The following is a 25,636-nucleotide window of genomic DNA, read 5'->3' on the forward strand; positions in this document are numbered from 1 at the left end:
TTAATGTTGCTGCAAAAGATAGCATTTCATTCTTTTTTTATGACCACATAGTGTTGCATGGTGTATACATTGTACCTCATTTTCTTTATCCATTGCACCATTGATGGGCATCTAAGTTGATTCCATGTCTGTGCTATTGTGAATAGTGCTTCAGTGAACGTACAAGTACATGTGTCTTTTTGGCAGAACAATTTGCTTTCCTTTGTGTGCTTACCCAATAATGGGATTGCTGGGTTGAATAGTAGTTCTATTTTAAGTTCTTTTTTTTTTTTTTTTTTTTTTGACAAGGTGTTGGTGTCGCTCTGTTGCCCAGACTGGAGTATGGTGGCAAGATCCTGGCTCCCTGCAACCTCTACCTCCTGGGCTCAAGCAATCCTCCCACCTCATCCTCCAGGAGCTGGGACTACAGGTACATGCCCCATGCGCCGCTAATTCTTTGAGAAATCTCTACACTGCTTTCCACAGTAGCTGAACTAATTTACATTCCCACGAGCAGTGTATAAACATTCCTTATTCTCTGCAACCCCACGATCATCTGTTTTTTTTGACTTTTTAGCCATTCTGACTGGTGGGAGATGGTATTTCATTGTGGTTTTGATTTGCATGTCTCTAGTGGCTAGTGATGTTGAGCATTTCTCATATGCTTGCTGGTTGCACACATGTCTTCTTTAAAAACTGTCTATTCATGTCCTTTGCCCACCTTTTAATGAGGTTGTTTTTTGCTTGTTAATGTGTTTAAGTTCCATATAGATTCTGGGTGTTAGACCTTTGTCAAATGCATGGTTTGCAAATATTTTCTCCCTTTCTGGTAGTTGTCTGTTTACTCTGTTGATAGTTTATTTTGCTGTTCAGAAACCCTTTAGTTTAATTAGGTCCCATTTGTGAATTTTTGTTGCAATGGCTTTTGGGGTCGGCTTCATGAAATCTTTGCCGTGGTCTATGCCCAGAATGGTATTTTCAAAATTATCTTCCAGAGTTTCTATACATTTAGATTTTACAGTTAAAAGGCTTAAGTTTCTAAAGTGATTTTCTCAGATGTATGATATTAAAAAGGGAGGTAGAAAATAATAGTCACTCAATTGATGAGATATTCTGTAACTGGCAGTGTCTGTAAAGAACTTTATCTCTTCTTGATTTAAGTGGACATTTTAATGTGTTTTTAAGCCTCTAAACTTTGAGCATTTCTGACCAAATGAAATAAAATACAAAGTGAAACACATTATTATATTTGATTCAGAAAGAAACTTATAATTCACACTTTTGTTGATAAGGAGGCCAGAAGAGAAGAAGCAAGAGGTAGGGATAATCAAAATATCAGAATATTTAAGTTTATCTCACAGATAACTTGCATTTAAATAATGTAAAAGTCTTCCCCAAACTTATGAAATATTTCCAAATATTCCAAAAGAGTGAGATGATCTTACTTGCCTTCAGATAAAGATAATAAATATGTCCCTGCCTAGTACAAGAACTAGTTCTGTTGCTTATATAATGCAATAACTTCAGATTCTCAAAATCTGAATTTCTTAGTGATTCTAATGATTTTCATAGTTATGTTTAACTTTCCAATCAAAAGAGCTCAATTTTAGAACAGTGGTAAATATTTTAGAAAATTGGAGTGTTGATTCATGTTTTCTTTCATTTTGTTCATTGCTACTTATTATTTATGTAGAGCAAATGTGCTCTTTGTCTTCTGTTTTGGGAAGATACGTTAGTCTTGAATTCAGATTATAATAACGAGTAAAATATTTCAAAACCATATTCTAAATAATCACTGTGACACACTTTGTTTAAAATCATCTTTATATATATCCACTCGGCTTCAGCTACACAGGGTATGTGTTGGAAAGAACTTTTGGATCTTCAGTGTGCACACTGGATCTCAAAACCCCAGAACAGAGCCAGATAAATCACTTTCACTCCGTAAATATTTTCTGAATAAATGGAAGAATTTGTAGTAATTGGCTCCTAGTTGGTTTGGTCAAACCATCAAATTAAGTCGTAGCTCTAAAATAGATGTCTAATTTTCTGTTGTCCCCTGAGTTCTTAGTCCTTGTGCTCACCCTGATATTCTGACTTTTGAATCCATCACTTCAGAATCGGAGTCCTAAATTACCTTTTAAACATTTCATGGAAATTAAAGAATCTTATGCTTTCTACTTTCATAAACAATATTTGTTTATTACATAGGGACACAGTAGGTACAATCCATTCAGAATCGATGCTTTGAGGAAAGTTTAATAAAGGTACTATGTACAGAGGTGAGGATGGTGTTTAGGAAATCCACACAAAAGAGAACAGTGCGAGATGCTGGGCTAATAACAGAGAAGTGCCATTACCACCCTTCAGCCTGAAAGGCCAAGGGAGGGGAAGTTACTGGACTCAGATTGCAGGCCACGTGGTTAGCCTCTTGTAGGAGGACAAAGACAAGTTGTGGTGGGGGACCCCAACTAAAAACTAGAAGATACGTTTTAGTTATGGCTAAGGAGCATATTAATGCAACGTGTACAGATCAGCTTCCCAGAATCCATGGAGCAGGATGGAGAATGTAGTGGACCAGGAGGGGCTGGAGAAAGACACTCAGCATGCCTTGCTACACAATGTTGGAGTCCATATGTAAGGACTCCGCCTAATGACTGATGATTAAGTATTTTATTGTGTTTCCCATACTAAGTCAACCACTTACCTGAACAGAAATCTCTCTATTGCTCCCTTCAACTGTCTGTTCTAGTTCTATGTAATTATTAATGAGAACTCTGTAATTTGCTACAGTCCTTAGCTCTAGCCTATCTCTTCAATCTGACTCTTTCTTGCAGGTCTGATTTTCCTTTGAATCAAAAAAATTGTTACTGACTCTTGAGACAGTTCATGTAAGAAATATGATTAGAGCTCTTGGGAGTGAATAAGGAAAATTGAAAACACTGCTTTTCTATAGGAAACATCAGCTTTCATATTCAGTAATTTAATTTGAAAACCTCAAGCAGCTTCATCAGAATTTATCCTAAAATATTTCTGAAGATGACTTTGATTGCTCACCCTCCTCCCTCCACCACATACACAAAATAGAAGGAAAGAATTTAATTTTAGCAAGTTGGATTCTATCTAACATATCAGCTCTTGATGATTCATAAATTATTTTGAAAAGTGAGTATAGTAGCCATTCGAATGGGCATGCTATTTTGAAGAAAATAAAAAAACTAAAACCACTGTATCTCGTGGCTGGCCCCAACCAACCCCATGGGAAAAATGTAGCCAACTAGTCTGAACTGACGTGACCCCAAGTAGCATTTGTTTACCTTGGGACAATATTCTGAAATTAACTGAGAGTAACTCCTGAAAGACTTGCCTTATAAACTCCACCTCATTAGGATTGGAAGATACAACAACCTCTACTGTAAGCACATATGAACTCTATTTTTGGTCCCTTAATTTTCTACTGCCTGATTGTGCGCTTTTAAATATGAGAGAACAAGCCAGGCATAGTGCCATGTGCCTATAGTCACAGCTATTTGGGAGGCTGAGGCAGGAAGATCACTTGAGCCCAAGAGTTTGAGACCAGTCTGGGCAACATAGTGAGACAATGTCTCTAAAATTAAAATTAAAAAAATATGAGAGAACAATTTGTTCCTTATGTGCAGGAAATCAAAATGATATAGGCCAAGTCATTTAACTTCTAAATCGAATATCCCTTATCTGAAAAAGGTGATAATAGCGTCCACCTTATAGGGTAGGTGTAAGGATTAGCTTGGGTGAAATATGTGATATTCACTGTATAAATTGGTAGGCACTTTATGAAGGGGCATTTTGTTCTACTAACAATGGTTTCTATGGTTTTCCTTGAGATTAGTAAGAATAGTTCTGTTTAAAGACTAATGTCACATTATCTGACCATCTAATAGAAATTTCAAAAAGCTCTATAACTGTAAGAGGCTCAGGAGGGTTTAAAAAAGGGGGAAACTCAGGCCCAGACTTAAGTTGCCTCTGTGTGCCCAAGAAGTAGAGCTCCCTGGTCAAGTCTCCAAAGTGGAAGTTTCCTTTAATGTAGGATTGAGAACTGGGCAAACACTTCTCACTGGGGACTGCAGGTCTTGAGGATAAAGGACAGGGCGTTGGTGGAAAAGAAGCGCTGGGAGAAGAGACCCTTTTTTCTGTGACCCATCCCGGCCTTGCCCTCGAATTCTTCAGGCTCCGAGCTTTCTCAGACACCTGTTATATTTATGGACCAGACACTGGGGGAGCATCAAGCACAGCCTGTCTGGGTGCAGCTTCTTCAGCTGTCTGGATGCACCATAGAAACTGTTTGCCAAAGTCCCAGGCATTTCAGGAGGCATCACTCGGGTCACCCTGAAAAGCCCCTGGCGGGGATTGCAATCCTGGAAAATATTTCAGCTAGCTGCTTGAGCTGGATGTACAAAGAAATTAGCAATAAAATAATGCTGTCATGTTGTATGATACTTCAACTGTACAATAATATTGTCACTTATCATAAATGTACCATGGTTTTATTAACAATAAAACCGTAAATAGAAATAACAATGAAAAGAAATACTGGTAGTGAGGTGTTAATATAGGAATATATACTGTACATATATGTTGCATTATATAAGTATATTATAGATTATATGTAAATATACATTACATATACATATATATTATACATATACAGATATATACACATTCCCCAGAGGTTTAGACTGAGGAAACCAGGTCAAACTGCTTCTCAGGTGCTTCCTGTATAATTAACCACTTTTAGATTTGAGTCTTGGCTGTTCCACAAGCGTCTGTGACCTTGGGCAATCACTTGATCTCAGAGAGCTTCGAGTTCCTCATCTGTAAAATGAGTAAAAAACTTCTCATATGATTAACACCAGGTCTAAAAAAATACCTGGAATGTAAAATGAGCTAGAACAGTGTAAGATATCAATAACCTTATTACTGTAATTTACGTGACTATTCAAGCAAAACACTAAAATGATTTGAGCAATGTCTCAAAAGAAAAGAATAATTATATTGTATCTGGAGTGTTTCATAGTTAATTCTCTTTACTGAGGAAATGGTCTCAAGTTTCCAGAAGTCTCACTTATTTCAGAAAAGCACCGGTTTACAGGACACTTAGGACTCTGCAAAGTGAAGGCTAAAAGCTCTGGAATCTTTAGTCTCTATTACGGTTTTCCATGACAATAAGTGTTATACATATAAAACCTTGAGTACTCCTCTTTGTCAGGCACTCTGCTAGGAGCTTTTCAAACTCTAATTACTTCTAATCCTCAAATTAGTGCTTATATAAAATATATATGTATATATAATTTATATCAATTCTATGTATACGTAAATATGGACTGTCTTTACATACGAAGAAATTAAATAACTGTCTCAAATTTAGAGTTCTAGAAAGTAAAGAAAAAATGTTAGTGAGAGAAGAGTGATCATATATAAAGCACTGTCTTCGGTGAACAAGTGTAGATGGGGTCTTTGTACTTTCAAAGCATATATTCCATAGGTGGAGACAAAAATTTAGTCAAATAATCTCTCATGCATAAATAAAATTTCAGCTATGAAAATGGCTATGGGAGCTATAGTGGGAGATTTGATGTAGTTAGAATACTCAGGAAGATGTCCAAGAAAGTCTCATCCTGGATCTGAGATGCAAAGGATACTTAGGGGTTATCCAGGTAATGAGGGGTGAGGAGAGCTTTCCAGGCAAAGTATGATTAAGTGCATGTGCAAAGGTCCTTTTGTAGGGGGTGCATGATGAGGACAGGTGTGGCTTGTGCCAATGTGTCAAGCGCTATGCAGTCACATGGGAGTGTGGTGAGAGGTGAGGATGGAGAGGAAGGAGGGGCTATGCCATGAAGTGCTCCTAGGCCAGATAAAGGATTCTGGACTGTGGCAAAGGAGGGAATCACCTGCAGATTTGAAGCAGATTTGCCTTCTGAAAACACTGCTCTGGTTTCAGTATAGAAGACATATGGGATGGGGTCAGAGCTGATGTGGTAAAATCGGTTAAGCTACCTGTGCTGTGTAGAGGTATTAGTGGAAATGGGAGAAGTTCATAGATTTGACAGATTTGATATTTATCAGGTAAAATTGGGAGAACTGGAAGTATAGTTAGAGGTGAAAGTCAAAGGTAGTGCTTTGGTTTCCATTTTGTGCAACTGAATAGAAGCTGGGTTGGGAAATAGCAGAATGGGGCCAATTTTGTGGGTGAAATCAGGAAGGTAGCCTTGAATATGTTGAGGTTGAGAAAGGTTTGAGAAAGCCATGAGGGGTGCTCAGGTGGGTAGGCAATAGTCTATACAGTGTGGTGTTCAATGGAGAAGCCAGGGATGGAGGTAAGATTTATGTTCTGTCATATTTAAGATGATAATAAAAGCTGAGGCTATAGATAAGATCACATCAGGAGAGAATAATGAAATGAGACAGGCCAGTGTGAAGCATCAAGGAGGCTGAACTGCTGATTTCCAGGGAGGCTGAATCAAAGTCTTTGTGACCATCACAGAGTCTATAGAGAGCATCTGCTCTTGAAAGTGGGAATAAGTGATAAATAAAGTTGTAACCAACCTCAAGACTCAAAGAATCTAAATTTATCATAAACTTGAGTGCACGAATACTTCTGAATGAATTCTTCCTAGGGCTGGAATTTCTACTGCCTCATTGACAAGAACCCAGTCAGCGCCAAGCCAAGTCACCATGGTACTTCTTGACCTCTGTACACTTGCGAGCATTTGATACGAGTTTTTGTGGGTGTTGACGTGCTTCTTGTTTGGAGAGAGAAAAACCATATTGGATAGATGTCTTAAAATCAATTCTTTGCGGGGAAAGAGAAAAAAGAGGAATGCTTCCCGGCACATCCAGTTCACTAAGTACTGATCTAGAAACCAGGCAAACCTGGAGTCCATCTATCCGACACTTTAGGAATGTCAGAAATGTAGAACAGTTGGTAGAAAGAGTACTCCTAAGCAATTTTCATCTGGTAGATAGAGAAAGCAAAATGAAAAGTCTTTAAGGGCAGAGGCAGAGCTCCCGCTCATTTGAATTGAAATTAGTACTTAATCAAGTGAGGAACTTGCACTAATTGACATTCTTCTTAAAGAGTAGTCAGGAGTATGCAGAGTCTGATTTCCAGGATACTCACAGAGATGTTCTAAACACGACAAATCATTTGATAAGGGGAGATACAGTGGTTTTTGTTTGTATTTTATTTTTTTTCCTTTTTGTGGAGAACAGGCTCTCACCATGTTGCCCAGGCAGGTCTCCATCTCCTGGGTTCAAGCTATCTTCTCACCTCTGCCTCCCTAAGTAGTGGGATTACAGGCATGAGCCATGATGCCTGGTCATGATGAATCATTGTCTTTTTTTAAAAAAGCAAAATATTTTATTGTTGTATTTGTTGTATTTTCTGACTGGCGCAAGGATTCATTTAGGGATATAGTTTGGCAAAAACACATCCAAGGACATGGCATGTAAATATTATTCTTCAGCTCTTTCTGAGACTTGGCACCACTGTTTCCTCAGCACTGAATTTGGAAGTTGAAATGTCTTTGTATATACGCATCATCAACACTTGAGCCAATACTCCTTTGGTATGTTGAGTATTTTCCATTGGTACATACCTCACCTCATTCCCTGTATTTGCAAGTCATTTTCCATTAAATTCCTAGTACTGTTTCTTTAAACATGTTCTTTCTCTTTTATAAATAAAACATATAATATGTATATAATTATACACACTTGTATAAATACATGAACTTGATAGTAAAACTAACTGTATGTGTATAGTTGCATATAATTTCCAATCCAATTTTTATATATAAATTTGGATTATCTTTAAAGAGCCTGTCAAAAATTATCCTTCTACCATTTGTAGAATATCAAATATCTTTTTAAAAGAATACTAACATTTTTCAATTTTTCTAGTATGTAAATTTTCAATCTTAAATAACCTATGTGATTTGGAATTCACATACATTTAAATAGCTGTATTTTATTACAGAATTTTTTTTTGTTGTTGTTGTTGAGACGGAGTCTTGCTCTGTCGCCCAGGTTGGAGTGCAGTGGCGCGATCTTCGCTCTGCCTCCCGGGTTCACGCCATTCTCCTGCCTCAGCCTCCCGAGTGGCTGGGACTACAGGCACCCACCACCTCGCCTGCCTAATTTTTTGTATTTTTAGTAGAGATGGGGTTTCACCATGTTAGCCAGGATGGTCTCAATCTCCTGACCTTGTGATCCACCCTTCTCTGCCTCCCAAAGTGCTAGGATTACAGGCGTGAGCCACTGCGCCCGGCCCAGAATGTTTTAAAGACTAGGATTCTATACTATGTGTGTATTTCTCTCAAGTGAATGCTATATGTCTTACTCATAAAAAAGTAAAGCAGTGGAAATAAATAAGAAAGATAACAGGTTCCTTTGTCATTCAAATTTTTAGAAATCATTATAGCTAAGGTAACAATATAATCCTAATTTGTCATTTACATGAAGTATTTCACCTGTACATGGCCGAGAAATACTGTTTGTTAAAATTTGCTTCCAAATAGGTATGCATACATGAAACATAAATTTGGGTGCCATTTTCATCATGTCTGAAACTTTTAATAATTTTGTTTTCATTCATTTCTCCCAAGTTTGTGATAGGATAGAGTTCCTCATACACTCTGTACCCAACAGAGGGCTCAATAGACTTTCATTTCTTGATTTAGGACAAATAACTAATGATGACTCGTTCCCAGCTGCTGATTGTGCATGCCGCGATCTGCATTAAAACAGCACAGTCTAGGTTACTTCACAGGGTGGCCATGGGGCAGTGTCTACCACTCTGTGAACAAACTTTTAGAGCCCATGAGACCACAGAGGCAATTGCTGCATATTGTTCAGAAATAGTTACAAATGGCAGTCATTAAGTCTATAGAATTGCTTTTTCATTGTATATTTTTGCACTTTGCCCATATTTTTCTGTTTTTTTTTTTTTTTTTTTTTTTTTTTTTTTTTTTTTTTTTATTTAGCATATGTGTCATTATCAGCAGTTTTCTTGTAGAGCCATGTACCACTTAACAATGTTTGGTCAAGGACAAACTGCATCTAAGATGGTATCCACATATGAGTATTCCATTCCATAAGATTATAATACTGTAATTTTACTGTACTTTTGTATGTTTTTATGTATTTAGATACAGAAATACCACTGTTTTGCAACTACCTACAGTATTCAGTACAGTTGCTTGCTGTACAGGTTTGTAGTCTAGGCTACAATATACAATAGGCTATACCATATAGCCTAGGTGGTAGTAGGCTGTGATGGTTAATCCTGCGTGTCAACTTGACTGGATTGAAGAAATCCAAGTATTAATTCTGGGCATGTCTGTGAGGGTGTTGCCAAGATAGTTTAACATTTGAGTCAGTGGACTGGGGAAGGCAGATCCACCCTTAATCGGGTGAGTACAATCTAATCAGTTGCCAGTGAATGTGAAAAATGTGAAAAAGTGAGATGGGCCTAGCCTCCCAGCCTGCATCCTTCTCCCCTGCTGGATGCTTCCTGCTCTCAAACATCGGACTCCAAGTTCTTCAGTTTTGGGACTTGGACTGGCTCTCCTTGCTCCTCAGCTTGCAGACAGCTTACTGTGAGACCTTATAATCATGTAATTTAAGACGTAATAAACTCCCATTTATATATATATATATATATATATATATATATATATATGTAAATACCTGTACATATCTTTATGTATGTATGTATGTATGTATCTATCTAGCTATCTAGTTCTGTCCCTCTAAGAGAACACTGACTAATACGTAGGCTATGTCATATAGATTTGTGTATTTATACCCTAGGATGATCACACAACAACAAAATTGCCTAAAGAAACATTTCTCAGAATGCATCCCTGTTATTAGAATATGCATGACTGCATTTTTTAAAAAAATTGGTTTTGCTTTCTGAAGTAGCAGTGTCAACTACAACACAAATTAAAAGCAATCATTAGAAAAATAGTAATTTTTGTGTTTGCCTCTCAAAACATTTATAAAAATTACCCTTAAAACATTTAAAAAAATAAAAAAATACTAGAAAGAGATGAAGTAAGTAGACATAAGAAAAAAACATAATAAATGGACATAAGAAAACATAAAAAATAAATAATAATAGCGGTTCAATAAAAGAAATTCTGTTAAATTTTTATTAATCATTTGAGAGAGTTGAGGGATAATTTATTTTCTTTTCTCACTGGGACTTCATATTTTATCATTCTTGTTTCATTCTAAATTTTATTCCTTATGGATTTTTTTCTGCTTAAATACAAACTTCTTCAGGTTATATTCTCCATGCAGGTTAAATTAACCAGTAGGACTGAGAGAAAAAAAGGAAATTATATTGTTCAACTACTTAATATCTGATGTTTAAATTACTTTCATTTACTTCTTTATTAATAATTTTTAAAAGTGAGATACCAAGAAAATAATAATCAGATTGTTAATCTTACTTTTCCTGCATGATGGAAGATGCATACATGGCTTTCTTGTTTATTAACTCAGGACACAAGACATTTTGACCATTTGATCATGTGTTACATATTCACGGTAAGCTTTATTTCTAAATTTCTATCAATTCCATAAGTACAAAGAGCTATATATGCCTAAAAATGTCTGAGAGGGATTTTTGAAAGAAATGTGTGGAGAAAGTATCACTGTTTCCTTTACTCAGCACTCTAGATAATTATGCTGACATTTAAAGCACCATCGTTTATAGTAGCATAGTGCCTGAGGACACCCATTTTGAAGATAGGAATTTGTGGATATGTTTTGTATGTGTTCTGACATATTTCTCTGATTTAAACATGTTTTCTCACCATGACCCCATGTAATCACTGGTATGCAATGAAGAGATGGCCTGCAGACAACTGGAAGGCTGTTGGTGGCAGACAGAGAGCTAAAACTCACTTATATGATTCTAACAGAGTTAGAAAACTGTGCAGTGAATTGACCATAGAGCAAGCAAAGAGGAGCAAATAGAATTTTTTCTTCAACACCACTCAGCTGAACTCTAGAGTTCCATGGCCTACTCTAGTAATATTCCAAATGCTTTTGGAAGTAGTAAAAAGGTTATGCCTCTGGGAACTGTCAAGATAGACAGGATGAGACCTGTGTGTGTTTGTATGCATGTATATGTGTGTATTTGTATGGGCATATGTGTGTTTCTGTACCCGAGTATGTATGGTTGTGTATGTTTCCTTGTGTGTGTATGTGTATGTTAAGGAGAGAGAGGTTGATGGACTACTTCTTAAATGCAAATAATTTTTACTTGCCAGTAATTCTAAACAACATTGTAGCAGAATGATTCTTTCTTAATACTCCTATGAAAAGAAAAAGAATGTGTTTAAATACAGTCTCTGGAAAAATACATGGTGTAGATCATCATAGAAAAATATATGCTTAACATATATACTGTAGTGAAGATATCACAGACAGAAGTCAAGCATCTATTGTATTTGTCTTTAAACTTTGATATGTGCTATGGCTTGAGTATGGTTTGTCCCCACCAAAACTCATGTTGAGACTTGGTCCCAAGTGTAGCAGTGTTGAGAGGTGGTGGGACCTTTAAGAGATATTGTGTCGTCAGGGGTCCCCCTTTCTGAAGGGATTAATGCCCTTTTGCTAGAGAGAGTGCATTCTTGCAGGTCTAGGTTAATTACCACAAAAGTAGGTCATTGTAAAGTGAGATTGTCCCTTGTATTTTGCCTCTTTTGCACGGGCGTCCACCATGTAATTGCATCCACCATGTTAGAATGCAGCACGAGGCCCTAACCAACTGCAGCAGCCCTATGTTGAACTTTCCAGCCTCCAGAACCATAAGCCAAATAAACTTCTTTTCCTTACAAATTGCCCAGTCTCAAGTATTCTGTTATATCAATAGAAAACAAAGTAAGACATTATTCTAATGGTACTTCAGGTAAATTTATCATTATGGTTAGTTTTAATCCCTGGTGTTAAAAGCATGGCACTAAAAGCTTCCCAAGAGAGAAAATATTGGAAACATGTTATGAGGTAGAAAATTCTTCCTTAATGATGGCAAGATGTTTTTGATGTTTCAGTATTTGCAATCATCTAGTCAGGAATAGCATTTGGCATTTCATCGATACAGAATTCAATTCAAGTTCTCAAAAATGAAATGAGAACACTTCACTGGAACAATATAAAACTAACAGGAATGGATAGAAAACTCAAATATTTTTATTTTTCTAGAAATGACTTTGGTATAGACAAAGACACCAATCCACAAGGTGAGTTGATATAGGTAAAATTTAGAAAGTAAATGGACATAGAATTGTGCCTTAAAATTTGAAGAGAACTCAAATTAATTTAAAAATGACTACCACTGCATGACTTGGTATCTAAAAACTGTAATAGTAATCCTTTAAATGTTCAGTATGTATACTTTTTATATTAAAATGTAAACATCTCCTGGAATTGCATGTCCAGTGTCAACTAATATCATAATTGTATTAGGTAACTACAAATTTGTGTTAATGGATCAATGCAAATGTTCTCAGAAATGTGGGTAGTCGAGAGGAAAACAAGGAAAGGAAGAGGATTGCTATTGAGAAAATATAGGCCACTTAGAAAAAAAAAACTACCCACTTAAAATTTCATGGGGAAACTTCTAATATTATACTATACTTCATTAACCATTTCTGGAATTTAATGTATGGGATGTTCTATTGGACCCAAATTGAAAAGAGTGGTTTATTAAAATATGATGCTTATAGAAATTTTACCTTGCTTGTCAGAATGAAAAACATTCTGAAGGTCATCCTTTTCTCCCAGTATGATTATTTTTTATTCCACTAAAATCAGTTAATTTGGAAGAGAGTGAAACTGTATGAGAAAGGGTTGGTTGCAGCCTCATCAAGTAATCAGACACTAGATCAACACAGCTGTTGGAACAGTACCAGCTGGGAAGATTCTAGTCAGAAGCAGCATGTCAGGGGCACAGGCGAATAAAGCATTGTTGTCACATGGAGTGATACCAGAAAGTTATTAATTTTTTCCTGTAAGGGATATTTAAAATCTGCCCTGCTCTTAAAGATCATAAAACAGTTTAATCTTAATATGGGATTTTGGCTGTTCTTAAATCTCTTCCTTCAGATGCAAATACTATTTTCTTTGAAAATTGAGCATATAAAATCAACTTTTGTTACTCAGAAGCAACATATACCATATTGCATATTAAGAGTTTGTGTATAATATATTTATTTGCATACAGAAATATGTATTTCTATTGTACATTTTATTATTTTATTTATAGAATATATATATATATTTAGCACATAGCATATTCCAGGAAGATACATTAAATATGCGCACATTTCATGCTACAGCGTGCACCCTTTAAGAGAAGCATTTTTAAGAGGCATGGTATTGAATATACATGCTGAGAATACACTTTGCACAATTTCATCCAGCTTTGGGTGCTTTCCTAAACTATTTGCAACACCGGTACTATGGTTGTTGAAAGGGATATTATGAAATTGGGGAGAGGGAGGAGACTATCAATGAACTAAGTAGGAGAAAATAAAAACAGACTGCATTGCTGAGTAATTGTTGCCATCATTTTGAATCCCCATCTCTCCCAATGTCAGATCTTCAGGATCAAAAAAGCAGTGGATGAACAAAGAGCAGGAGCATGTTGGACATCCAACTTGTACATTTCAAACCAGAAGGCTTACCCCTTGTGGCTTCTCATATTGATTACTGTGCCCTAATACTTGGGAGCTGGTGTTAAATTAATGATGAACTGGTAAAAGGGAAATCATTTCTTGTTTCCAAGAAATGAACAGATTTTTTCCGTATTCTTAATCTCCTCTTCTTATAAGATCACTCTGGGCTAGCTACATTATTGCTATGAAGAGGGAAAAAACAAAGACCTTACAGATATTCACCTTTCCAGTAAATGCAAAGAAGATAAATGATATTGTTTCTGAAAGAGGCTCTTAATAGTTTTTGAAAGGAAAAATTGCAGCTTCAGTAGAAACTGACCGTATCAACTGCAAATATTTTGATGGCCAACTACTTCTACCTCAGTTGACTAGATCTGTGGCAATCATAATTGAACAATCTGATGCTGGAAAAAAGATGTGCTATATGCATAGTCTGGTGGTTTTTGATATGTAGATGTGGCCTGAGTTCCCAATCTGTGACTGACACATACACCAGACTCAAAAGAAAAGTGTTTCTGATACATGATTGGTGAGTATTACCTTTTTCTAACTGGTGAGCAACCTGCATTGATATTCTAAAAATAATGCAGGATTATTTTCCCACTAATAAGAGGCAAGCTTTAGAAATCCTTTAAAGTAGACAAGAGTTTCTCAACCTTGGCACCATTGACATTTTGAGCCAAATAATATTTGTTTAAAGGGGGTGGGGGAAAATGTCCTATGCATTATAGGCTATTTAGCAGAATTCCTGGCCTCTACACACTCGATATCGATAGCATTCCTTCCAGGGTGGCAACCAAAAATGTCTTTTCACATTGCTACGTGTCCCCTGTCGGGGAGAGGGGAATTGTCTCTGTTTGAGCGCCACTGAAATAGACAAATCCAGCAGTGGTTAATAAAAATCCTTGAATATAATCTCCATATCTCTCCAATCATCTATCAATTTCAGTATTCCTTCCATTTTCTGATCTGTTTGACAGAGTTTCCGTGGTGTCAGTCTATCTTCAATTTCTTTCTTTAACGTGACAGTTTCTCTTTCAATGAGGTTGCAGTGGCTGTGGCAAGGATCAATAACAGAGGGAAGAAAAGGAAGGATACAATGGCAGCAGAGACTAAAAGACAGCTTGACTCATGGTGATTTGGATTGTTAGAGCAAACAAAAACAGACCCTGAATCCTGAATCCTTGATGCCAAAGGGTTCTTCCCAACTAAAGCCGAATCTACATCATAATGATGCAATAAATTAAAAAGGGAAATATTTGGCTAGTCAATTCTCTGGGTTTCAGAAAGTCAAGGAGCCCACTGGCTTGATGGTATTTCCATTCATTTGATTCATTCATTTGAAGAAACAATATGAAAATAAATACAAATTTAAAATGTAAAAGTGCATGTTGAAGTAACTGTAGGAAAGGGAATCTATATAAATGAATGCTTTAAATATGGAAGATTATTTGGGGGGTAATGACTGAAGTTAATTAAACAGGAAATTGTTTTTACGAAGGGTAAGTCAAATATAAATACTGCTGGCAATTTGCTTCTTACTAACTTACCACTTTTTTGTTTTTTTTTCCTCATGCTTTTTTTCCTCCTTAACTCTCCAAATTGTTGAGGTGGCATCAATGAGGCTAATTATACAAAATAACTCTTTTAAATGCTGGGATCTAATATTGACAAATTTATCATATAATTAACATTATTATTACTGGAGAAGATACCATAAATCTAAAATCCAAAATATGAAATTTGAAGATGCATTTATCTTTTGATTTCTATTGATTGAGCCATTTTTAGAAAATCTCATTGGAAAACTACAGCAAATAGTGTAAGAAAAATATAAAGGATAAAAATAACTAGTTACATGTGAATCCGTATAATCCTAATTCTGTATTTATTTAGATGACCAAATAAAAAATCTCTACGTGGCAAGATTCTATATAATGCCACCACATAGATAATAGTTCCTGACATGATTATTATGGTCTGGAATTAGATGGTGAGAGATGGTATGGCAACAGCCACCTACATCCTTCTGTCAGATTCTGTGAGCTCGTTTGGCCTCTATTTAGTTAGCACTACATTTCTGTCACAAAGATTACTATAATTCTACTGATAAGGAATTTTGAAGTTAAATAATGTTAGGGAGAATTGACAATTTGAGGAATATGGAATATATAATTGTTTCAGTAATAGTTTTTAAAATATCTTTTTTTCCCCTTTCACTGGGTCATAGGATAATTGCTGACAACCTCACTTGATTATAATTTGAATATCATCCTTTAGCAGGCATTGGATAGAAGATCCTATTCTCTAGGGACTGACCCAGAAATCACCGGTGCTACGTGAGTACGTTAATCCTCTTTAGGATTCCAAATAAATAAAACAGCATTCCTTTCTGCTGACAAAATCAGGAGTTCATTTTCTATAAGTTAACATTTCATACAGGGGTTGAAATAGAATGTCCTAAACTTCTATTTTTTAATCTTAAAATTCACCTGACTTTAATAAACTTGCTGCAACTAAATCGTCCATTATTTAATTTGATGAAACCTCAACTTCAAAATGGCGTTGGTTTCTTAAACAGGCTTATGTTTTAGGTAGGATATTCTGTTGAAATAAAAGGCCATTTAGGAGAAAATCAGATTGGTTTTAACATTTCACATATAGGATCATAAGTGCACTAAATCCTTACAGGCCTTGATATCCCGCAGCGAATGCAAAGGACACACTGAGGAGGGGTGAAATGTCCATTTTCATGGCTGTCTCTGGCTAGATTTAGTGAAAGGCCTGTAGGTTTTGCCTATAAACCATATAGAACAGGGATGTATAAAATAATGGCATAACAAGAAGAAAAATGGTGTGACGTAGTTGGGGTTTTTGTTTGCTTGCTTTCTTTTCATGGTGGGAAAAAGAAAGGCAAAAAATAAGCATTTATTACATTGCAATCCCCTAAATAGGACTGTAAAATAATAAAATATGCTCAACACTCTGGAGACAATTTCTGCATCCTTCTTTGATTTTCTTTCTTTACGTCCCTATTGTATAGTGCCTATTTCTTTATGTTTAAGTCTCCATGTTTACCTTGTGACTGTGGCATTTCCTTCTCTTAAGGACGCATGAAAACAACAACAACAAAAGAAACAAAAAAGGAACAAGGTTATTCCTCTTGTGCAGAGACTGATAAAATTGTAGATTCAGAAGCCCTTCTTCAAGAGAGTATGAGAAAGAGTATATAGTTTCTTAAATCCACAATCCCAACATGTTTCTTTCATTGTCTCATTGCTCCTAATACTGGCAGTTTATAAGGTGCAATTTTTGCAAACTGGAGCCTAGGCCTGATAAGTGTGTCACTGCTGGGCTCCTGAATTGCACGTTTTGTAATCAGACTATAAAGTGCAGTGGCAGAGATTTTAAAACTAGGAGCTCTGTTATCCCTTTTATTCTTCTCAAGCTCCCCTTGCCCACCTTCTATCATTTTCCAAGATGTTTTACCTTGTAGCGCCTATGTTCTTATAATGACACATGAGAAGGTGTTTAAAGGTCTTCTTGAAGGTGGCATTACAAAGTGCATAGCAGGCAGGGTTGATAGTGCTGTTGATGTAACAAAGCCAGTAACCGATTGTCCACACAGTGTTGGGGATGCAAGGTGCACAAAAGGTGTTAATGAGCACCATGACATTGTATGGGGCCCAAGTGATGATGAAAGCCAACAGAATAGCCAAGATTGTCCTGGTGACTTTCTTTTCCCGGGAAGGAGGAGGCTTCTTTTTTGCAGGCTGCTTAGTCATCTTCACAATCTTGCGGGCTACAATGTTCTGCTTTTCATCTCCATTCTGACCTGAAGACCCCACTACCTCCACGGTGGTATTAGTTGGGGTACATGAGTCACTTTTGGGGGTCTTGGTGCCAATTTTGATGCATGTTTGCTTAGAGTTCTCATCTTTGGAATGGCCCAGGGAAGTGGAAACTGTGTTTTCATCCTGAGTTATTTCGTCATCTCTCATATTAGAGGCAACAGCACTGACTGAGGTGGAGTCATTGGAGCTCTCTTTCTCCTCTCCCTGAACACAGTTTTCAGTCACAGGATCTCTGGGGGCTTTGCCATTCTGGATTTTGTTGTGCTCCAGGCCATCGTCACTGCTGGGCATGTTGTTATTGTTTGGCTTCACTATCCTTCCTTGTACCAGACTTGGAGAAACAGGGTCTTGGTTGGCCACAGGCTCCTTCTTTTCCTTCTTTATCCTGCTCTTGCTGGCTCGGGATATGTGCCAATATAGCACAGTCATGATGATCACTGGCAAATAGAATGCTGCAATGGCCGTACCAAAGGTGACAGCAGCATTGGAAAAAAACTGAATGTAGCACTCCCCATCCTTCACAGTTCTCACCCCTACAATGAACTGCCAGAATAGAATGGCTGGAGCCCAGAGGATGAAAGAGAGGACCCAGGCAGCTGCAATCATCATACCTGCCATTTTTGTGGTCCGCTTCACTGGGTAGGTCAGAGGTTTTGTGACACAGAAGTACCTGTCAAAGCTGATGATGAGCAGATTCATAACTGAGGCATTGCTGACCACATAGTCCAGGGCTAGCCAAAGGTCACACACCACAGGTCCCAAAGGCCAGTAACCTATCACAGTGTAGAGGGTGTACAAGTTCATGGAGAAAACACCTATGATAAGGTCAGCACAGGCCAAGCTGAACAAAAAGTAATTGTTGACGGTCTGGAGGTGGCGGTTGACTTTAATGGAAACCATGACTAGAATGTTCCCGATAATGGTCACCAAACTGAGGGATCCAGCCACCAGGACAATAAACACCACTTCAAATGTCTTATAAGGACTGGTAAGAGCCAGGCTATTGTTAGAGGAGTTTGTTGAGTTATTCATTTTGTGTTCTCTAATCAGTAGCCAAGTAGCAAGTAAACATTTAAACCTGCAAGGAAATAGAATAAAATTAACAAACATAATATAACCATTGCTTTAAAATACATAATGTTGTTTCCTTTTAAACCACATTATTTTCTCCCAATTCTCCTTTCCCCTGCATGATTGTTGTGTCTACCTGCCTCAGTTCTCCGTATAAAAAGCAAGACCTTTAAATGGAGGATTCAAAAGGACCTTTCAGTCTGGCAATGAACGTGAAGTCCAATAATGTTTTGAATATGTCCTTATCCAGATATGAGTATCTATCTATCTAGCGGTCTACTACATATCTCATCAATCAATGAAACTTAGCATAATACTGATAAATTGAATCAAATAAACCAAAATTACAAGCAACACTTTCTAAAACATCAAGAGATTCCTGGAATAGACATAAGAATTAGTAAACTAGTGAGAGGACACAATTATAGAAGAATGTATAATATTGAATGTGTGACTTTTATAGTTAGCAGTGCCTTTCCTCATGGAAACTCTAAGCCTTTTTCACAATAATACTGAGGATGGTGAAAATAAAGGTAATATAATAATAATTTATTAGCCAATATACTCTCCCTAGATGAGAATTATTTTCCTCTGGCTTCTATTTTATTTTATACTTGTAATCAATATTACATAGTCAGCATTTCCGATATTCCATATCTTACAAAAGAATATTTGCTTATTAAATGCGTATTGACTGAAAAAGCCAAAATTATGCATAAAACTTTCCAAAGCATAAAGAGATTTCTGGAATAGACATACAAATTACATCAATAAGAAGACAAAATTATGGGAGAAAGTACCACTTTTCTGAATGTTTTATTTTTCAAACCACTATCAAATCTATTATCTTACTATTCTTTCTGGCAAACTTTTGTTTTGTAGAAGGAACTAAGGCTCAGAAAGATGAAATCCCAGTTTGTTCAATCATTCATTCTTTCACTTTGAGCTCACATATCTATTGAGCAGCTTCTCTTAATTAGGTGTTCTGGACATTCAATGACGATTAAAACAAGGTCTCTGCCTGGTGGCAGACATGGGTTGATAAAGAAGCAATTATTAAATCTGAGTGCACTTCTTGTTTCCCTATCCTGTTGTGTGTAAGTAAATACATAATCATCATTTCTGAGATATCATTGAAGTCTGATGACAACTGAGTGATCTTTCATAAGGGAAAATGAATATTGGGGATTTAGAAAAGAAAGTTAAGAATTCATCAAAGAGATATGACACATTTCTGGAGAAACAGCATCTAAAGGAGAAACTAGCCCAAGTTTCACCTCTTTTTGAAAAAATTGTTGTGAGCTGTCAGAAAATAAGCATTGTTGAGAAATTACAATTTGAGAATATTGATTAGTTTGGATGCTATTAATTACAAGGTAATGGGCAGTGGTTTGCCCTTGAAATCCATGTAGAAAATAATTTGGTAAGCAACTTCATAGCACAAATAACATTTAAACAAATAATTTATTCTACTTTGGAAAGTAAATTGTTTTCCAGTACTTTATTTGACAAAACCCAAATAATGAGATTAGGCCTTAATATAATAAGACCCAAAATTCAGAACCCAGAAAGGAAAATATATGTAACTATTGCATATTCCTTTTTTTGCATAGAGCAAAAAAGTCAAAATAACAATTGAGAAACAATATTTCTAAATTGCACAATAGAAAATTATCCATTGTCTTTAATATAATGCAGTTTTGGCAAAAAAGGAAAGATGAAAGATGAGTAATCTAAAACATTGATGTAGTAGTTCAATCAAAGAAAAATTAAACATTAATGACTTTTAAACATATGAAATGATACTCAACCCCACAGTTTAGAGATGCAGATCCAAACTGTGAAAAACATTTTTCCATCCATAGTATTAATGGTAGTATTGAATACTTTCGGTGGGACTAGTGGGATAATCACCATGAAGGACAATTTATCTATATCTATAGAACTTTAAATCTATATAAAAATTTATTAAGAAACACTTGTCTCAGGAATGCCACATCTAGGAATGTGTCTTTCAGATATAGTCATAAAAATGTACAAAGAGGTCTACTCAAGTATGTCCACTCAGAAATGTTTTTATAGCAAAAAATCGCTAGAAATATTAAAACTATTCATTGACAAGGGATTGGTTAAATATGTTGTGGAATACTCTTACAATGGAATATTATGCAGCTATTAAAACAGGCAGATATTTGTGTCCTGGCATTGCTGTGGAAAGTTACATAGTTAGAAGATGACATAATCATAGTGAGACATAGATTATTATAGAATATAATTTTATTTAAGCAAAAAAGTGATTATATATAATATTACATATGTATGTATTATATACCTGCAGCTCACTGGGAAATATTGAAGAGCTTAATCAGGGAAATGATGCTAATGGAATGCAACTTAGATCAGTTGAATTATTTTAGTCGGATTTCTCTTTGACAATCCTTTTTGCAATTAATCATACAATTGTGTATTCATGGTAATTTATTTGAACAAAAACATTTTATTATCCCAGTTCTTATTCCAACAACTTCTTAATAGCTCAGTCAACTATAAGATCAGAATTGTGACTTGCTTACAAGCACCTTTTTCTCTGTTTGTTAGATAAATTCATGGACAGTTTGGAGTCGAGCTATATGTGTATCTGTTTCATGAAATGTTAATATTAATCCACTTAGTTTGAAAAATACCAAAAATGTATGTACTGGCTCTGCATTTTAATTATTTATTCGTAATTTTCATAAAGCATAGGACTTATACTCTAGTTTTTAAAAGATTTTTGAAAATTTCCTCTGGAGAATAATGAATAACACTTACGTTGAAAAGTAGGGATTTGAAATCAACTAGTTTGATGAGGATCTAAATTGCTAAAGTCCAAAATTCCCAAAATTACAATCCTGAAAGATTAAAATCCTGAATGTTGAAATCCTGAAAGCTGAATTCTGGAAGAGGGATTGGCATTTCGCTTGTATGCAGGATAGTCACATCACGTTGCCTGCATCGTGTTACGTGGAACCTTGTTACTGTTTTTATTTGGAAATAACATATAGTTTGAGGAGATATACATGATCACTAGGCTGACAAGTAGTGGACTTGTGAACTTAATTTTAGGTGTCAACTTGACAGAATTAAGGAATACCTAGAAAGCTGATGAAATATTAATTCAGATGTGTCTGTGAGGATGTTTCCAGAGGCAATTCGTGTTTGAGTGTGAGTAGACTAGATGGGGAAATGTTGCCCTCAGTGTTGGAGTGCACCATCCAATTGGCCAGAGCTCAGTGAGAACAATTTCAGAAGGTGACTTGATCTCTCTCTGAAACTGTGGTAGACTTTTCTTCTGTGGTCTTGGACATCAGAATTCCAGGCAGACCAGGCTTCGAACTCCAGGACTTATACCAGCAACCCTAGGGTGTTGAGGCTTTCGGCCTCAGTCTAGGACTTACACCATCCTCTTCCCTAGTTCTGAGGTGTTTGAACTTTGCCTGAGCCATGCATCCTGGGGTCTCAGGCTTGTGGATGGCTTGTGATGGGACTTCTCAGCCACCATAAACACGTGAGTCAATTGTCCTAATAAATCCCCTCATATATATATGTGTGTGTATGTGTCTATATATATATAAATATATATATACATATAAATATATACATACATATAAATACATGTATACATACATATAAATACATGTATACATACATATAAATATATGTATACATTGTGTAATATACACATATAAATATATATGTGTACATATATACACACATATATACACATACAAATATATACATATATAAATATATGTGTATATATTGTGTATATATGTGTGTATATAAATATACACATCTCTCTGTCTCTCTGGAGATTCCTAACTAATACAGATTTGGTATTGGAGAAGTTGAATATCATGCTTCAAATATATATATGTCACTTAACATTAAGAACTATATAAAATTTATGGAACAAGTTCTATCATCCCCTTTACGTGATAAAGAAAACTGAGGTTGCACAAGTGGTTAAAGCAACTTATTCTTTATCACAATCACAAAGCTAATGAGTAAATAATCTACAACTAAAACCAACATCCTTACCTTGCAGTTATACACACTTGCTCTGTTTCCCTTCCCGTTTGAAGAATTATACTCTATCCAGTAATGTGTAGAATTGTTAGGCAGCAGGACAGTGATGAACTACACTCGGAGGTTGCTAGTTTAGAACATTTTGTTTCCGGTAAACTGGAATTCTTACTCAGGTGGAACACAATAAATTTATGTAATGTTAACAAACTTAGTTGCTATTACAGTCTCTGAAATTTTAGAGTTATAATCTTTGCTTGATTATACTAATACGGTATGTAAAAGTGGAAAGCATTTTTCTTAGAAGCAATCGCAAGCAGTGGAAGGCGGTCATTTCTTTCTCTCAGCATAATGCACAGGCCGTGTAGAATTGTTCCTCTTCCTCTAAAGAAAGCAGTTTCCTCCTGCAAACTGCACACTGATTCTACTCTTTAAATTTCTGTAAAAGTTTTTAGTTCTGGTATGGCATCATAGGGTGGTGTTAAAGCAATAAAGGTTGATGAAATAACATAATCACATGAGACTACACAATGAAGATGACCTTCAAGAACTCAGCATCTTAAGACGGCAAGTGTATAGCAATAACCCATTTGATATTTTACTGTCTTGTTTATGACTAAGGCCTGGAATACTATGGAAACTTGTGAAACAATGTTTCTGCCCTCAGTTTCTTCACTACTTGACTTCCTATACATGTCAGGGAAGACAGAACCACAGTTTAACATCTTCCTTGAAAAGGTGTAGGTGCTAATCTTTGCTCTTAATTATTAGCTGTGTGACTCTGAGCATGTCGTTTAAATTTCATGAACCTCAATTTTCTTTTTCCTCAAACAGGAATAATAATAACCTTCTTTTTCTTTCAGAGTTGTAGTAAGGATGAAAGTGAGATAATGTCTCTAAACTATGATATATTAGTAGTAAGTATTAAACAAACGCTGTTAATGTTAAAATTTGACAAGTGAGTATAGAATTATCACCTTTCTGAAGAGTGAACAGAAAATTATATGTATGTGTATGTGTGTGTATCAGCTGTCTTAAGAGTGGGAAGGTGTGGGGTGCAGGGTTAGAGGTAGCACTAAATTGTCATTATCAATGATATTAAATTGTCGATAACATTAAATTATCAATACTACCACTGGTAATGATAATCCGCATGTCTTGAGCATTATTACTCTCCAAAACAACTCCTTAAGTGATTAGGATGTTTATTATGCTCCTTTTACAAATGTTGAACTGAATATCAAATAATTAAGCTACTTGAAATTCAAACCGAGGGCACCCAACTCCAGACTCTACTATGAATACTTAGTCTTTGGCAGAGGAACAGTCTCGTGTGGCTGCTACTGCTCACTTACACATTTCTCCTTCTGACCTGACATGACTGAGTCCTACACCTCGACATCAAGTTGGGACCTTGGTTTAGACAACAGAGTGAGAATCATTGTGTCCAGGACAATACTGGGGCTTTGGGTAGGAGATGTACACAATAAGCTAGGGAGTTAATAAGTAGGGTTCTGCACATGAAAATATGTGACATTTAAGATTCAAAAAATTGTCTTAAAATTAATCATCAGAAAACATATCACCATGTGAATTAATGAATAGATTCCCATGTAAGTATCCACATCAATGGACAAAAAAAAAAGTTCTAAATATTGACAATGACAGATTTTTCTGAATTGTTACAGAGAGAATTAATATAATTAAAAAATAAACTCTGATATACATTTAGATACAAGTGGAGAATTAAATAAAAATCAAATAAAATTTTCTTCACACACTGCTGAGGTCAGGCAGGATGCCTGATGTATGATGAATGCTTTTGTAGGTGAATTTTTAATGTAATAAACTAATAATGAATTATCAATACATAAGTAATCTGAGTGCTGGGATTTTTGCGTGTTATTTTATTTAATTCTCACAATAGCCCTGAAAAAAATGACTATTATCTTTTCCAGTTGTATGGATGATAATTATAACAGACTCAGCAAGTGGCTGTGATTCAAATTTAGGTATATCTGACTCCTGGGACCATGTTATTTCCACTATATTACACAGTGGCATAAAACCTGCCCTATTAAATACATTTTCTAGAAGAAATAGAAAACTCAAGAAAAAAAAATGAATCCATGGTTGATAACAGCTGAAATCCAGTGACAGGGAAGACATGTAATTGTATAAAAAAATTTCAGAAAAAGAAGGAAGTTTGGAAATGAAGAGGAATTCATGTAATGTTTAATTTATAATTGTTTCTATTTCTTTGACTTTTGTTTTAAAAATGTAATCTCAGTATACATGCTTCTTGTAGATTTTTTAATTCTGCTGCTATTTGAACACATTATCAAAAAATAGCAGAGTTCTTTGGGCATTTCTTGCCCATCTTTCAAGCATTAAGTTCTTGAAAGTAGCATATTCACTTAGCAAGTAACAGTGATAAAATAATGAGCCTTATCAATGTTGGCTCAAATGATCAAAACTGATAGAGTAGTGATAAGGCCCATGTTAGCCTTCAAATTTTGTATATGAGGGCTAAACACCATAGTATGTCTTTAAGAGAATTACAAGTTTACTTCAACAATATTATATTTAGATACATAGCTTTCAGTACAAATTATTGTTATAGAAAACATAAAAAATATAGTGATCATGTAATATGGCAGCAATTCTGGAAGATATCAGAGTATCACTGGAAGCAAGGGTTCACCTACTGAGGAGCCAGTGGATGGTAGTAAAGGATACTTAAGTATTATCTCTTCCCCACTTTAAGAATGAGATGTGGTTATCATTGATGAGAAAGCAAATGAAGCTTATTCATTTTTAATTTTATATATTTGCAAATAAATATGTTATATAATCAATGAATGACATTCCAGCTATAATTTTTATTTGACGTAGGAGAGATGACCATTCAGGTATATAATCCATATCCTATTGTAG

The 25,636-nt window shown here is 35.7% G+C and overlaps 1 protein-coding gene and 1 long non-coding RNA gene across 3 annotated transcripts in view; one reads left to right on the forward strand and one right to left on the reverse strand.

Annotated features, from left to right (window-relative positions):
- Nucleotides 1-288: 288 nt before the first annotated feature.
- LOC115898393 overlaps nt 289-25,636 on the forward strand; it is a 258,295-nt gene continuing 232,947 nt past the window's right edge. Inside the window, exons 1-2 of the long non-coding RNA XR_004058132.1 lie at nt 289-409; nt 1,238-1,296. This is a non-coding gene — a long non-coding RNA (uncharacterized LOC115898393). The remainder of the gene's footprint in view (nt 410-1,237; nt 1,297-25,636) is intronic.
- CHRM2 (cholinergic receptor muscarinic 2) overlaps nt 13,219-25,636 on the reverse strand; it is a 159,608-nt gene continuing 147,190 nt past the window's right edge. For both annotated transcript variants that reach the window (XM_010371764.2, XM_010371749.2), the window contains exon 4: nt 13,219-18,641. In XM_010371764.2, coding sequence (XP_010370066.1) covers nt 17,195-18,595 — 1,401 coding nt within the window. In that variant the 5' untranslated portion in view covers nt 18,596-18,641 and the 3' untranslated portion in view covers nt 13,219-17,194. The remainder of the gene's footprint in view (nt 18,642-25,636) is intronic.

The sequence above is a fragment of the Rhinopithecus roxellana genome, chromosome 6 (genome assembly GCF_007565055.1).
Source record: "Rhinopithecus roxellana isolate Shanxi Qingling chromosome 6, ASM756505v1, whole genome shotgun sequence".
Classification (NCBI taxonomy): Eukaryota; Metazoa; Chordata; class Mammalia; order Primates; family Cercopithecidae; genus Rhinopithecus; species Rhinopithecus roxellana.